Source organism: Anser anser, assembly GCF_964211835.1.
Source record: "Anser anser genome assembly, chromosome: 1".
NCBI classification, from domain to species: domain Eukaryota; kingdom Metazoa; phylum Chordata; class Aves; order Anseriformes; family Anatidae; genus Anser; species Anser anser.
The window spans coordinates 50304002-50318790 of NC_139720.1; the positions used below are offsets into that span (position 1 = coordinate 50304002).

General features: G+C 39.3%; 2 protein-coding genes across 5 annotated transcripts in view; both read left to right on the forward strand.

Moving 5' to 3' along the window:
- The first annotated feature begins 2 nt into the window (after window positions 1-2).
- The window catches only part of POC1B (POC1 centriolar protein B), a 52118-nt gene continuing 37331 nt past the window's right edge, over window positions 3-14789 (forward strand). The window contains exons 1-9 of one of the 4 annotated variants that reach the window (XM_083819884.1): window positions 3-223; window positions 318-402; window positions 7823-7994; window positions 8780-8959; window positions 10278-10385; window positions 11159-11274; window positions 11631-11764; window positions 12518-12586; window positions 14217-14369. In XM_083819884.1, coding sequence (XP_083676010.1) covers window positions 134-223; window positions 318-402; window positions 7823-7994; window positions 8780-8959; window positions 10278-10385; window positions 11159-11274; window positions 11631-11764; window positions 12518-12586; window positions 14217-14369 — 1107 coding nt within the window. In that variant the 5' untranslated portion in view covers window positions 3-133. The other 3 variants (XM_083819881.1, XM_083819882.1, XM_083819883.1) reach the window with 3 other exon arrangements.
- On the forward strand, window positions 485-5470 carry GALNT4 (polypeptide N-acetylgalactosaminyltransferase 4). Its single transcript, XM_083819880.1, has one exon. It carries the CDS (start codon window positions 815-817, stop codon window positions 2564-2566), a length of 1752 nt encoding a protein of 583 aa, XP_083676006.1. The 5' UTR covers window positions 485-814; the 3' UTR covers window positions 2567-5470.

Genomic DNA, 14789 nt, shown 5'->3' on the forward strand with positions numbered 1-14789 from the left:
CGGGCCCCGTCCCCCGGCCGCCTCCCAGCCCCTTCGACACCGCCAGGGGCTGGCGAGGCCTCGCTGCTGCCGTTGGTGCAGGCGTGCCCGAGGCCGGCCGCGCTGCCGGGGGGCGGCCCCGCCCCGGCCGGCAATGGGCGGACCGAGGGACGCGGGGCTCGAACCGGCGGCGCTCTGGAGGCCGGGGGGCGGAGGGCCCGCTGCGCCCATGGCCTCCGCGCTGGTAAGGAAGGAGTCGGCAGCCGGGGGAGGAGGGCGAGGGGCTGCCGGGGGGGGCTGGTATAACGGCGGCTGACGGTGCGCCTCTTGCCCGCCAGGAGGACCCGGTGCTGCTCCGTCCTCTGCGAGGCCACCGGGCGGCGGTGACGGGCGTCGGCTTCAGCGCGGACACCGCGGGGCTGGGTGAGTGCGCGGGGCTGGGCCAGGCCGTTCCGGGTGCGGGTCCGGCTCCAGGGTCGGAGGCGGGGCGGCCTCCCCCGGGCGGGCCCCAGAGTCTCTGCCCCTTCCTTAAGCGACAACTTTTTGAGCAAACCACGAGGCGGGGAGAGGGAGGGGTTTGTCCCGCGGCGAGCGGGGAGGAGGAGGAGGAGGAGGAGGAGGAGGAGGAAGTAAGCGAGGGGAGTGCTGAGGCCGCAGGGGCCGGGGGCCGCTTCGTGCCGTGTCTCCCCCCTCCACCCCCCCGGGGTGCCCGCAGCCAGCCCCGCCGGCGGCCCGATCGCGGAGCCGGCGTTCCCCGCCGTGCTGGCGGCGCGGGGGGAGCCCGGCAGCAGCCCCCGCAGCCGCCCTGAGCGAGGGGCTCTGCCCGCAGCCTGCCATGAGGATCCGCCTGGCGAGGAGGGGGCCCTGGGTGCGCAGGGGCTGCGCGCTGCTCGGCCTCCTGACGGCCGCCTACTTGGCGGTGGAGCTGTCGGTGTCGTCCTTCGGCGCCTCCCTCGGCGGGGGCAGCACCGCCGGGGCGCCGTGGGAGAGGCGCTTCTCCGGCGGAGCTGAAGAGGCGGTGGACTTGGCGCGGCCGGTGTATGGCAAATCCCCGCCTGATTCTTACGCCCCGGGAGAATGGGGCAAAGCCACTCGCCTGCAGCTGAACCCCGAGGAGAAGAAGCAGGAAGAGGAGCTGATTGAGAAGTACGCGATTAACATCTACGTGAGCGATAAGATCTCTCTGCATCGGCACATCGAAGACAACCGGCTGAGCGGTTGTAAAACGAAGTCTTACAACTACAGAAAACTGCCCACAACGTCTGTTGTCATCGCTTTTTACAACGAAGCCTGGTCGACATTGCTGCGGACAATACACAGCGTTCTCGAAACCTCTCCTTCGGTGCTCCTGAAAGAAATTATCTTGGTGGACGACTTGAGTGACAAAGTGTATTTGAAGACTGACCTTGAAAAATACATCAGCAGGCTGAAAAGAGTTCGTTTGATACGGACCAACAAACGAGAAGGATTGGTTCGCGCACGCCTGATTGGAGCTACCTTTGCGACTGGCGATGTCCTTACATTTCTCGACTGTCACTGCGAGTGTGTCTCTGGTTGGTTAGAGCCGCTGCTCGAGAGGATTGCTGAGAACGAGACTGTTGTGATCTGTCCCGTCATTGACACCATTGACTGGAACACATTCGAATACTACATGCAATCAGCAGAGCCCATGATTGGGGGCTTTGACTGGCGGCTGACGTTTCAGTGGCACTCAGTGCCTAAACACGAACGTCTGAGGCGCAAATCTGACACTGACCCAATCAGATCCCCGACGATGGCCGGTGGCTTGTTTGCTGTCAGCAAGAAGTATTTCGAGTACCTGGGTACCTATGATACGGGAATGGATGTTTGGGGAGGGGAGAACTTAGAACTGTCTTTTAGAGTTTGGCAGTGTGGAGGCACGCTGGAAATTCATCCGTGCTCTCACGTAGGCCATGTGTTTCCAAAGCGTGCACCATATGCTAGACCAAATTTCCTTCAGAACACAGCACGTGCTGCTGAGGTGTGGATGGATGAGTATAAAGAACACTTCTACAACAGAAATCCTCCAGCAAGAAAAGAGAACTATGGAGATATTTCTGAAAGAAAACTGCTAAGAGAACGTTTGAAATGCAGGAGTTTTAACTGGTATTTAAAAAACGTATTTTCGGAGTTGCACGTACCCGAAGATCGTCCTGGCTGGCATGGTGCCATCCGCAGTGCAGGAATATCATCAGAGTGCCTAGACTACGTTTTACCAGAACATAATCCTACCGGGGCTCACCTTTCTCTCTTTGGATGTCATGGTCAGGGAGGCAATCAATTTTTTGAATACACATCAAATAAGGAGATTAGATTTAACTCTGTAACTGAGCTATGTGCTGAAGTCCCCGAGCAAGAGGATTACATAAGTATGAGGAGCTGCCCAAAAGATGGATCTCCTATCCCAGAAATTATTATATGGCATTTCAAGGAAGACGGGACCATTTATCATCCTCATTCTGGAAAGTGCCTTACTGCTTATCGTACTACTGAGGGGCGTCCTGATGTGGAAATGAGAACTTGTAATACTGCAGATAAAAATCAGATCTGGAAATTTGAGAAATAGCCACCACCAGCAGTAAGAATCAAATTGAATAGAGTCTCCAAGGTTTTTACATGCGTGAGCAGATGATAACATTCGATTGTATACCTTGGAATGTTTTCAGATGCATCTTCCCTGTAGTAGCATAGAAAACATGTCTGCTGTGGTGAACTGTATGGAAAGCAAAAGTGAATACTGGGATTTAGTTTCTAAAACAGTGATTACAGATCTAATGCCTTCTATTTTTGTAAAACTTTGATCCATTATTTTCTTATTTCGGTCTGTCTTGATTATGTGGGAAAACAAATCCTTTTCAGTGGACTAAAGAGGGATTTTTTTTTGCTCTTAAAGCTAAACATGTTAAACTTGCAAGATATTGTGACATGAAAGCAAAGATTTTTTTACTTACTTCAGTAAAAGTTAAGGTTCTTGCAGCAGTGTTAACTGACCTATTTTGTGGATGCATCGTAATATACATATCTAACAACCTATGTTACACTACAGTAACGTGATCAAACTGACATTGATGTGGAAAGTTGAATCTTAAGCGTTGGAATATTTCTAGGTTTCTAGGGAATTTACATGCTGTTGAGGGTTTTAAGGTGACCTCTAGCTATACTCCACTGAAGAAAAGGAAGGTGTTTTTAGTGGATGCATTTTGGCACTGCTTTGCAGTCTTGCTCCTGTTGTGGAAAGATTAACCTGGCAAGGGTGAGTCGGGAGCTCGTGCGCTTGGAAAAGAGAGTAGCAGCACTGGAGCCAGGGGCATGCTAGAGGTACTGTGAATGGGAAGAAAGAGGGGTGGTTAGGAGTTCTGCTTAAAGGTAACAGAGAAAGAGAGAAAGCACAGAACAGCATTAGCTACTGCTGTTTCATTGCTATATATTTAACATTTACATCATCTTTGTGTAAACTTTTCCTTGTTAAGCTTGGCTTCCTGGGAACACAAAGTCTGTGTGACTATGCCATGTATCCATTTTCTGGATTTTGATAAATCTTACAGGTTTTGGACTGGCAGCAGGGTAGGGGTAGGGGAAAGGAACACAAAGGAAAAGTTGGGCTGTTTTATTTTGTGTCATGTGTTTTAGCACCAGCTGGCACACTCTGCAACCGCGGTAGAGGTCTGAGATAATGCAGCACACACAGCTTCTTCCTGCTCATCATAGTGTTGTGGGAGACCTCGGGAAGGGTTGAAAAGCAGGAGTTACTGAGGTAAGGGGAGTTGGAAAGGCAAATGACAGCTGGGAAGAAAAGCTTTGATAGTTAGGTGGTTCACAGGACATCTTACCATTTTCTGTATCCTGTTACGCTAAGTTTTCAATAACACTGATTCTTGAATCGGGTCACTAATTTGCTTTGAGTGTGATTATAGGCAGTAGATGTGACTGATGTGTATTGGAAAAAAATGTCTTAGTATCTGTGTTTTTAGCTATATATGATTAAGTTAAACACTTACTTTAATGTTTCAGGCATTCCAGCTCTTTTGGTTACTTTCACTGAAGTGGTAAATGCTTTTTGGTAGCCACAGTACATAAATCCTTGTCACTGGGCTGGTAGGTAGGAACTCTAACTTGCGGGCAGTAAGAGTCTGGATAAAGGCACCTGAGGAATGCGGTAGGTGTGGGTTTGCTGCAGGCATTGGCAGTTAGAAGGGTTAAAGTGAGACCTGAAGTAAGTGAAGATATTCTAAAACTAAAGTGAGAGTCAGTTAAGATTATATGTTTGAATCTAAGTGACTTTAGAGAGTCGAAGGATATTTATGCAAACAGGCATAGGGGAACAGAGGAAAAAAATCTGGAGCTGGGGATGTAGCGCTGAATCATGCTTAAAATGCTTGCCACTGTGTGGCATGGGTTGTTTTAAGCCTTTAACTTATTTTTAGGAGGTTACTTGCAATTTGACTTTTTTTTTTTCTCCCTAAAATGATTTTTGGGAAAAAGGGAACTTCTTTACTATATAAGGGAGGCATTCCTGAAAAATTCCGTTCCACTGCAGCAAGGAATTATTCTGTGGACCTACAAGTTATGAATCACTGATCAAATTTTAAAAAGGCAGCCAGTCATTATGTACTGGGGCAATAAATTATAAGAAGTATGTGCTTTTGTGTAAAGCTTGCTGTAAACTGTTACATTCAATAGAAACAACACGAAAAAGACGTGGATTCTCCTACATGGCAGAAACATCAGTCGTATATGCAATGCATGTTTCCTCAGATGAAAGTAATTAAATAGTGTGAATATAGACTATGCAACTTTTATACAATTAACTTTTTTTAGGACTTGACAAAAACTATATTTCGTATAAAGAATACCTACTTGTTGAATTTGACATTCAAAGTGTTCCTTATCTATTTAAGCAATAAATCTTTTAAGTGAAACTGCCTCTTAAAGTTTGAAAACTTATTCTCACTATATGTACTTGAACCCTTCCTCTTTCTCCCCACCACCTCCCATTCTGTTTTTGTGGTTATTAAAAAAAACTACAGGTTTCAAAATCCAAAAAAGGCAAAAGTAAACAACCTGGATTTCAAACATTAAAAAAAAAGTATATATATAAATATATATTATTTTTTTTTTTTTCCCCAAAAGGAAATAAAAAAGATTGAAGTAGAGGAGGTAGGGAAGGAGACAGAGAGAGGGGAAAAAAAACAACTTGCCATTCTGAGTTCAAGTAGGCTTAAACTGAGTTGTGGTAATTCTACAGAAATACTCTAATCTGGTTGTTTTCCAGTGCCTACAGATTTCTGGCAAATCTGAAACTATGGAAGATTTTTTATTCTGTTAGACTTTGAAAATTCGGGGAACACTTCTGTATATTTTAAACTACTGATTTTTAAGTGACTTAAGAAACTGAATGTAAACTTAACACTGAATAAATGTGGGAGGGCTTTGAGGTTTCTCTTGAAAAATAAAATTCAGAATAATTAAATATCGTGTGCTTTTTTTTTTTCAGTCCTCTTCCACTTGGGTGAATACATACAGTATGCAATGAAAATTAGGAACTTTGAACTTCATGGGAGCTATTAAAGTTGTAAAATGTTGTTGAAATGTTGTATCTGCTGTGCTTAGAATCCTGATTGATTGGCTTGATGGAGGTTTAATTAATAATAATAGTTTTCATTTGAGTAGGAAATCTTCAGAATCAATGTTAACAGTGTTTGTATTGTGACGTTGCACCTTATCACGAGATTTGCAAGGTTGCTATAACGTGGGGATTTCTTTGTTTGTTTTGTTGTTCAAATATTCATTTACACACAAGTTCCTGCACTCTATTTGACCTGTAGTCCTTGCACTGGGTGAGGTAATTATACTGGAGATGTTTCAGTTTTGAGGGGGGAAATGGTGACCAAGTGGTGTGTTTTTCTGGTAAAGCCTGGCAGGTATATCCTTCTCATCTTTTGCACAAATTCATCTCATAGTCACTACTGTGGTATTCCGGGAAATGGGAGTGTAATGGTAATTCCATATTGTGGCACCTCGTGTCTCTGCTTATGTGTGTACAGACACACATTTGTATGAAAATGGGTATCATCAATACACAGAACTTCTGTGAGCCAAAATTGAACTTGGTTTCATTGCAAGCACCCATAAACATTTTTCTGGGATATGTAATGCCCAGGTATTTGTTTAGAGACCTGCAGCAAAGCGATGTGTAAACCTGACCTTTCCATGAGGCCAGGTGTTTATTCTTTGCTGTTCTGTTCTGACTCATAACCAGAAAATATTTTCTAGAGATATCCTTGGTGATGCTTGGGTGTGTACAGAAAGCACTGAGGTTATAAACTGGACTAAGTTTCATATTGAAGTCAACTCAGTGTGAATTTTCAGCTTTCTTCTTTCTGCTTATGTGTTGCATTTGGTCTGTTACTACCATTACTATAGCAGGGCCAAATTGTTTAATCTTTCACGTCTGAACATGTTTCAGGTAATGTTGTGGTTTCTCTGAGGAGCACGTGCCACAGACCTGTTTATTAGCCCACCTTAAAACACTGTTCTGGTACTTCTGTGTTTCTCTTTGTTTCATTTCTAACACTAAAAATTGGCCGTGGAGATGTGTTACGGACCAGATTTGCGTTAGCCTGGGTGCCTTGGGAAAATGCTACACCTACCTAGTGTGCAAATTTACACCTACTGATATAGGTTTAGGGATAGTCTGGTCCCATGTCTTTTACCAGAAGCCATTTTTGGAGGAGAATGCTATCTCTGAGCCAAGTCCCAAAGGAGAGTTTAAAATCTAATATTTTATTCAGGGCTTGCCTTGACGTGTGCTAATAATCAGACTCCTTTCCTTCCACTGCTGTCAGTGCCATGAAACAGGCTGGAAGGAGAAGATCATCCCTGTTTTCTTGTCCCCCCTCCTCCTCTGTTCCTTTCAGCTTCCAGCTATTCTATTCCCTCCCTTTCTGTACTAAGGGTAGGAATTATTTGTCTATTTTTAATGGGGGATGTGCAATTTCCTTCTTTTCAGTTATGCCCTGTGTGCTAGCACTTAGGAGAGATGAGGAAAATAGGGGTGTAGGAATATCACACTTACTGCTTTGGTTCAGCTTCTTGTTGCTTTCGCTGCTTATAGTTTCCTGAAAATGATCAGTCTCCGGTTAAAGCTATATCTCCTTTCTCAAATGTAGATAGTGTGCTGAACTTGTGACTACAAAAAGTAAAGGTTCTAGTGCTTTCTCTTATCAGACCAAAAACTTCACATTGTATTCTGAGCTATACAAATGATAGTGTTAAGAACTTGATACTTAATTAGGATTACAGAATTAGTTTTAGGTATTTGGTTCCGTTTAGATATATGAAGTGTTAGAAATGATATCTTGAGTTTAATTTGGCCTCTCTTCTGAGACAAATAGTAGATGCTTGGGGAAAAAAAATCCATCTCGGAGATCAAAGTGAGATTCTGAACTTATCATTGAAAACTTTGTCTCTTGTTTTTAGTGATACTTAGTATTTGGTAATGCTGAGTCTGGATTCGTACTTAGGACACGTGCACGACGTTGGGCTAGTTTGCTCAGTATGTGGGAGAGCTAAGTGTTAGCCTTCGCCTCCCCGGTCTTCTGATGTCCTTGCCAAAAGTCTGCTGGCGGTATTTCTGGCTGCCAGGCTTCCAATCAGGCTAAGCAGACCAAACTATCCATTAAAACACGGTAACTCCTCCTTCCCTAACGTTCTTGCAACCCAGTAAGTTCATGGTAAATCCAAATTCATAGACATTAATTAGCTCTGTTTTTTCTAATAACAACAAGCAGACTCATAGTATCTTTTAATTATTTCTTGCTAGCTACCTCTTCTTTGGATAGGTCTCTTATGATATGGAAGCTGAAGAAGCAGTGCAGAGCTTACAAATTTGTGGGTCACGAGGAAGCTGTGACCAGCGTGCAGTTCTCACCAGAGGGGCGGCTACTTGCTTCAAGTTCCCAGGATCGTACTGTCAGACTATGGATCCCATGCATGTAAGTGTAATTGGGCAATGCTGGCTGTATGTTTCTTGAACGTGTAATGTGAATATTGGGGGTCTTACCTGTAAATGTTTCTGTTGCCTTCCCACATTCCTGACTGGGCTTCAGCCTAGTCATGGGGGAGCACAAGTAGCATGGTTCTTTACTGTGTTACTTTGTTCTTTACTGATTGCGTTGTCCTTTCCAAGGTTTAGCAATTTAGATGTTCTAATTTCATGAGTATGCAGAATTAAACTTGGTAGTACTTCGCTGGCTTAAACGGTATATTTCTTTTATGAGGATTGTATGACTGCACTTCATTTTGGAGAGACAAGTGATGAGTGAAACAAAAATAATGTTATTGGAAAAAAAATTGATTTGTCTTTTTAGATTTACTCTCAAGTAGTAGTGATTGCAAGCTATTCAGAATAATCTTAGGAAGACTGGTGTTATTTTAACTCTTAAGCATTTTGTAGATTACTGTATCAAAAGATTTAATAAATAGTCTTTTAAATACTGTATGAAGGCTAATACTGCTGGTTAATTGCAATGTTTTCTAAAATTCATCATTTTAAATATGATTATTGTTTGTATTCTAATATTTAATCTACAAACGAGGGAAAAAAAAAAGCAACAATGATTTAGTCAGTGTGCATTGCTTTTTTGTTTGAATGAGATGTAGTCTTCCAAGTAGATTAACTTTCTATGTTTTTTGGTTTGTTTGTTTTGTTTTGTTTTGTTTTCTTTAAACCCTAGTTCTGTTAAATATTATTCTGAATTTGGTTTTGTTATTTTTTCAGTCATGGAGAATCATCAGTACTAAAAGGTCATACAGCACCTGTTCGTAGTGTGAGCTTCTCACATGATGGCCAATTCCTAGTTTCAGCTTCCAATGATAAATCGATAAAAATATGGAGCGTTCACCGTCAGCGACTTTTGTTTTCCTTATTCCAACACACTCATTGGGTTCGCTGTGCCAAGTAAGCTTTGTTTTTATTCTCTGTGAAGAGGGTGTTATGGTGGATTCCGTATCCAGAACTCCTTGCAAAGGATTTTTATTTCCTAGAGCAGAACTAAAAGACGAAAAATCTGTGAATAATAAAAGCTGCTATGTCACTACGAATAAAATTTTAATAAACCAATCTCATATATACATGCACACACTCAGTTTGTATGTATATCCTAATTGAAGTCTGGATGCTTGTTTTGTGTTAATATGTGCACATATGAAAGTTAGTGTTTGTTATATATACATTTTTGATAAAAATATTTATATTTTTTACTCTAAAGGACAGGTATATCTTTCCATATTTATTTTCACTCGGTATCCTGTTCACTGCCCTGATCCTGTATATTTTCATACTGTATTAACAACTTATTTTGCAGCATTTACTTATGTCTATTTTTATTATTTATAGTAGTGGTTTTCTCAGCTATTCTACAACCATTCTTGGTCATGAGTCAAAATGAGTTAAATGTACAGAATCGAAGAAGGTAAAAGAAAGTCTTTGTACTAAAAGTTAAGATTAGCATCCTGTTTAAAGGCAGAGTTCTTCAAAGACAAGAAAAGATTGTTCTTTGCTGATTTGTTTCCATATTAATGAAAAATCTGCAGCTAAGAGAGGCCTGCTTTAAACATCTTGGTGAAGAAATTTAGTGCTAGTGAAGTACTGAGCCCTACAAAGTTCCAGAGTATCTAATCTTGAGAAGAAACATAGAAGATCTAAAAATAGTATATCAGTGTTCTTGAATATTGTTGTGCAGTTCTGCAATATGAGAAATAATAAGTATTGGTGAAATTATAGGTAAATCAGTTTTCTTGTTTAATAAGCCTAGTCTGCTAAGTCTAGGAATAATCATGAATATATTCCTGACTGTTTGGAAGTCTAGAGAGAACTCACAGGAGAATGTTTATGTAGGCTAAAATTGAATACAAGGCTATACTGTGTCCTCTTTTTCTTGCCTATAGTTTTCTGTTATGTTCTCCTGGGCATCTGAAATGCCAACCTAAGGCCGCTTTTACTGTTGTTTCTTCTCTCTTCCCATCACTTAGGGCCCTAGTTTTAATTGTTGTCGATTGTGGGGAAAAAAACAAACAAACAAAAACAACAACAACAACAAAAACACTGTAGAGAGAAACTTTTCAGTTTTATTACTTCATGAGAAATTAAAATGTCCTTTGAAAGTTACACATTTTAATTCTGGACTTTCTTGGTTCTGGTGCTTTGATACTTATGTCTATAATACTAAATGACTGATACAACTCAGAATAGCAGTGTGTACATTTGCACGTTCTAGATTTTCACCTGATGGAAGACTAATAGCATCTTGCAGTGAGGATAAATCTGTGAAGATCTGGGATACAAGAAATAAAACATGTATTGATAACTTCATAGATTATGGAGGGTAAGTGTTACTGTAAAAAAAAGGAGAAATGTAAATGTATGATTCTAATTAGATCAAATTAGTGTTTCATTTTGTTAACATCTGTACGCTATATTTGAAAATAGATCAAAAATTCTTCTACCATCCATATAAACTAAAATAATTAATTTTGCATTCTTCTAAAGAAGTTAACTGGCTGCATTTACTCATGTATTTTATAGTCAAGAAATAATCCAGAGAGAAGTCAGATTGGTCGTACATTTTTAAATGTTCTCATGTTTATTTTTTGTGTGGATAATGCTATTTAATATTGGATGCTTCAGCAAGAATAACACTTTAAGAATTCTCTCCTTGTTCATGAAGACAGTATTCTGTTAGCTTCAGTGATCTGCTGTATCTAAGTAAAGAAAACACTTGCTTTTACTTATCAACAGTTTTCTTAAACATCCTGGAACCATAATTTTATTTAACAAATGACTGAATATTAATCTTGTTAATATGCTTTGCTAATTTTATGGCTACCATCTCTCTTTTTTCTGAGCTAAGAGACTGTCATAGCTAGATTTTCTGGTTTTACACAAACTTATTTTACTTGCTACTTGATCGTACAGTCTCATTTATAAGGCATGTCTTGTTTACTCATGCTTATTTCAGTTGTTAGAAGTACCTTACTTGAGTTTTCATATACATGGACTCCATACAAGCTGGCTGCAACTCAGTATTAATAATATTATTAAAATACAAATATTTCTACCCAAACAAGTAATCGATCTGTTCTCATGAATTATGTTTAGGTTTGCAAATTTTGCAGATTTCAACCCAAGTGGTACATGTATAGCTTCTGCAGGTTCTAACCATACGGTGAAACTGTGGGATATTCGAATGAACAAGCTAATACAGCACTACAGAGGTAAAAGCAACATAGTTTGTTATTTTCTTTAGAATGGGTCTCTTTGCAACAAAAATTAATTTATTTTGATTTTATTGGGGGAAGTAGAGAAACAGGTCATACTGAGTTTTTTTTTGTAGGCCAGCAACCCTAAAAAAATATGCATAAAATGAATCCTCATTATTTCTTTGCAATACTTTACTCAATTTTTAGAATAACATTAAACAAATAGGTTGGAGCATCTCTTATATCCTCAGTGCTTTGTTTTGTCACTTAAATGGAATAGGTTGGTTTTTTGGCAAGTAGAAAAGAGCAAAGTAATGAAGTGTACATTTCCTATTGTATGTAGTCTTTGAATATTTTCTTCTGTAAATTAGTTCACAGAGCAGGGGTTAATTGTGTATCGTTCCATCCTTCTGGTAACTATCTCATCACTGCTTCTTCTGATGGTACCCTTAAGATTTTGGACCTCTTAGAAGGAAGACTTATTTACACGCTTCATGGACACAAGGTATTCACAATAAGTTAAAGTGGAGATCTTAATAGGTTCTTCATTATCTTTTTAAAGGGAAAGTAGCATTTCTGAGGTCTTGTATCTTGCAACTAGCAGATAAACTTCAGAGGACAGCAAAGTGTTGTGTTAATTTGCCTTGTAATAAGTGTGTAAGGCAATGCATCAATTTTAGCAACCACTGTACAATCTTCCACTATTGCATGCATGCTTAATGTTGAGTAATAGTTTGTGTTCTGTATTAATAATTTATTTTGAAAATAAAGAGGGTTAATTATTTGGAATATAAGTCTTTTGTCCACTGAAAAATAGGGCTTCTAAGGGGGGAAGCTTATGGAAGAAATGTTTTTATGAAGAATGGCAGATGTTTCATTCCTTTTCTCCTTATGCAGAAGAAATCCTACTTGTGGTAACTTAAGCACATTCTCTTGAGTATTGTAATATACATCTGATATTTTTGTTACTTAATTTCTGCTTAAAATCTATGGAGAGTACCCATATTTTCCTAGTATTGATTGTAGTAATCATAATGAACTATCTTACCAAGATACACAACGTTAATCCTTCAGTCAAGTTGTCTTGCAAAAATTCACTAGCCAATTTGTTCCTTTTGTAATTAAATTTGAAAAAATATTTATATTAGAAAACTTTGTTGTTTTTCTTTTCTTTTTTTCTGTGCATTGAAATACTATGATTACAGTCATAGCATTTAATTCTACTATATATATATATATATCTTTTATCTTCTTTCAGGGTCCTGTTCTTTCTGTGGCTTTTTCAAAAGGTGGTGAAAAATTTGCCTCAGGTGGAGCAGATGGCCAGGTTTGTGGTATTGTCTGTTGAAATGTCTTCTCAATGTTTGTTATGGTGGATAGGAGTTAATTACAGTATACAATTACAGTATACTGATATTATTTGCATTTTGTCTAGTAGTATGTTATCCTAAAGTTAAATTCAAGGCGAAAAATAGTTAAGATCAAGTTTTTAAATAATGTATTTACCACTTTTGATTGGATGTTATAAGGAGAGATACTAGGTACTTCTCTATTATACTAATTATAGTAAAGGAATGGTTTGTAATAGAAATATTTCTTAAGTGTTGCAATTCAGTGTCAAAAATAATTTTGTTGCAACTAGTATTAATGTATACACACTCCACTTGGTTTTCCTTTCAAAGTCACTACTTAGCAATCATAAGAACTAAGGTGTGCTGCTGGGAAAACTATGGCTAGAATTGGAGAAGAAAAATAATCTTTTATTACTTTTGCTGATTTATATTGGCAAAAAAACAAAGTATTGGATTTTGTACAAAGAAGAGTTGTTTGAATCTTTAAAGCAAAAATGTTCGCTGTAATTAAACAGAAAACCATACAATTAATCTTCATCTGCTGTGATCTATCTCATAATTACAGTAATACTGTCAAGCCTGGGATCATCTTCATCAGGTCTTTAAATTCTCCAAAAAGAAAGAATTTGTGTTGCCCAGCAACTAGTGTTTCACAGGTTGAAATTTTCTTTAATATTTGTTGTCATTTTTGTTGTTTCCTATCTATAAAAACTTAAGAGCTGAATGTAAACACAGGAAGCCATACCGTAGAAATGAGGATCTTTTGAAGTGACCATAAACCATGTTTATATTCCAGTAAAATGAGTTCTGTTGAGTTTAAAATGTTTCAGCTAGTAACAGAGATGGTCTTGGAAAATAGTAAATGCATTTCAATTAATAATTTCAGTGTAATTAGAAAGAAAAGCACCTGTTCCTGGTTTTCAGTTGATGCTTCAGGTAGCACTCTTTCTAGAAATGAGTTTAAAGCACTCAAAGGAAATAATTTAAAGATGTTTCGTATCACAAAGAGTTAGTAAGAAGCAATGCCAAGATTTGCAACTATTGGAAAAGTGAAATTGCCAGCAAACTTCTGATATTAATTTTGCAAGCTGAAGGGGAAAGAAAAAAAGTATATTCCTTGAGCCACTAATGCAATCTTTTATTTTCCATATTGAAGGTTTCATGTAAGATTTTTTTCTGTTCCAAAAGAAAACTTGGTTCTTAGGGAATCCTGAAATGATGACCTTATTTTCATGAGCACTGCCTTTGAGCTTTGTGAGGATTAGTATATTATACTGACCCTGAGAGGAAGTGAAATGTGTATTAAATTACACGATAACAGATTAATCTGTTAAGCTACAATGCTAGAGGAGTCATACTATTAAGCCTAACACAACCTCCAAAATGCTGGCATACTCTGGGAATGCCTGTCTTACTGCAAGGTTCTCTGAATCCACCAGGTGGTATGTGTAGTCAGCGCAGTAGTGTCATTGCCTTTCTCCTGTTCTGACTCCATGCTGTAGAGCCAGTAGCATGTGGGGTCACAGAATGAGTAAGATGACTCGTGTTTCTCAGCAGTTTGGTATATTGGCTTGAAGTAGTAAATGATGTGGTGGCTTTTTACAGGTATTACTATGGAAAACCAACTTTGATTCATTTGATTATAAAGAAGTTCTTAAACGCCACATTAGAAGAATACATACTGATGACCCTCCTCATCTTCTTGATATCTACCCAAGGTCACCTCATCTCCATGATGAAAAACTTCAGTCAGTTGAGGTGAGTGAAATAAGTACTCTAATATAGGAAACCAGAACCTTTTGTAAACACTGTCTGTCTATCATTTCTAGTTAAATGTAGTCTGTGTATACCTGAAAACTTCTTGTTATTGTGTATGGTATATTGGAAGCAACCATAGCTTATGAATTCATGTTAAGGTTAGTAGGAAAAAAAAAAAACACAAAAAAAATGTAGGTGATAATCTGGTTTCTGCTGAAGTACAATGTCAAACCATTGCTGAAAACATTTGTATATTCAGTGAGCTTTAGGATATTGCCAAAAACATCATTATAAATAGGAAAAGGTGACATTGTTACTGAGAGTCAAAAACTAGACTATCACAAGTTGTCCCTCTTTCCAAAACCTTTAGGTATTGTGAGAAGATCTTGATATTGATCTAAAAATGTATAAAGCCCTTCT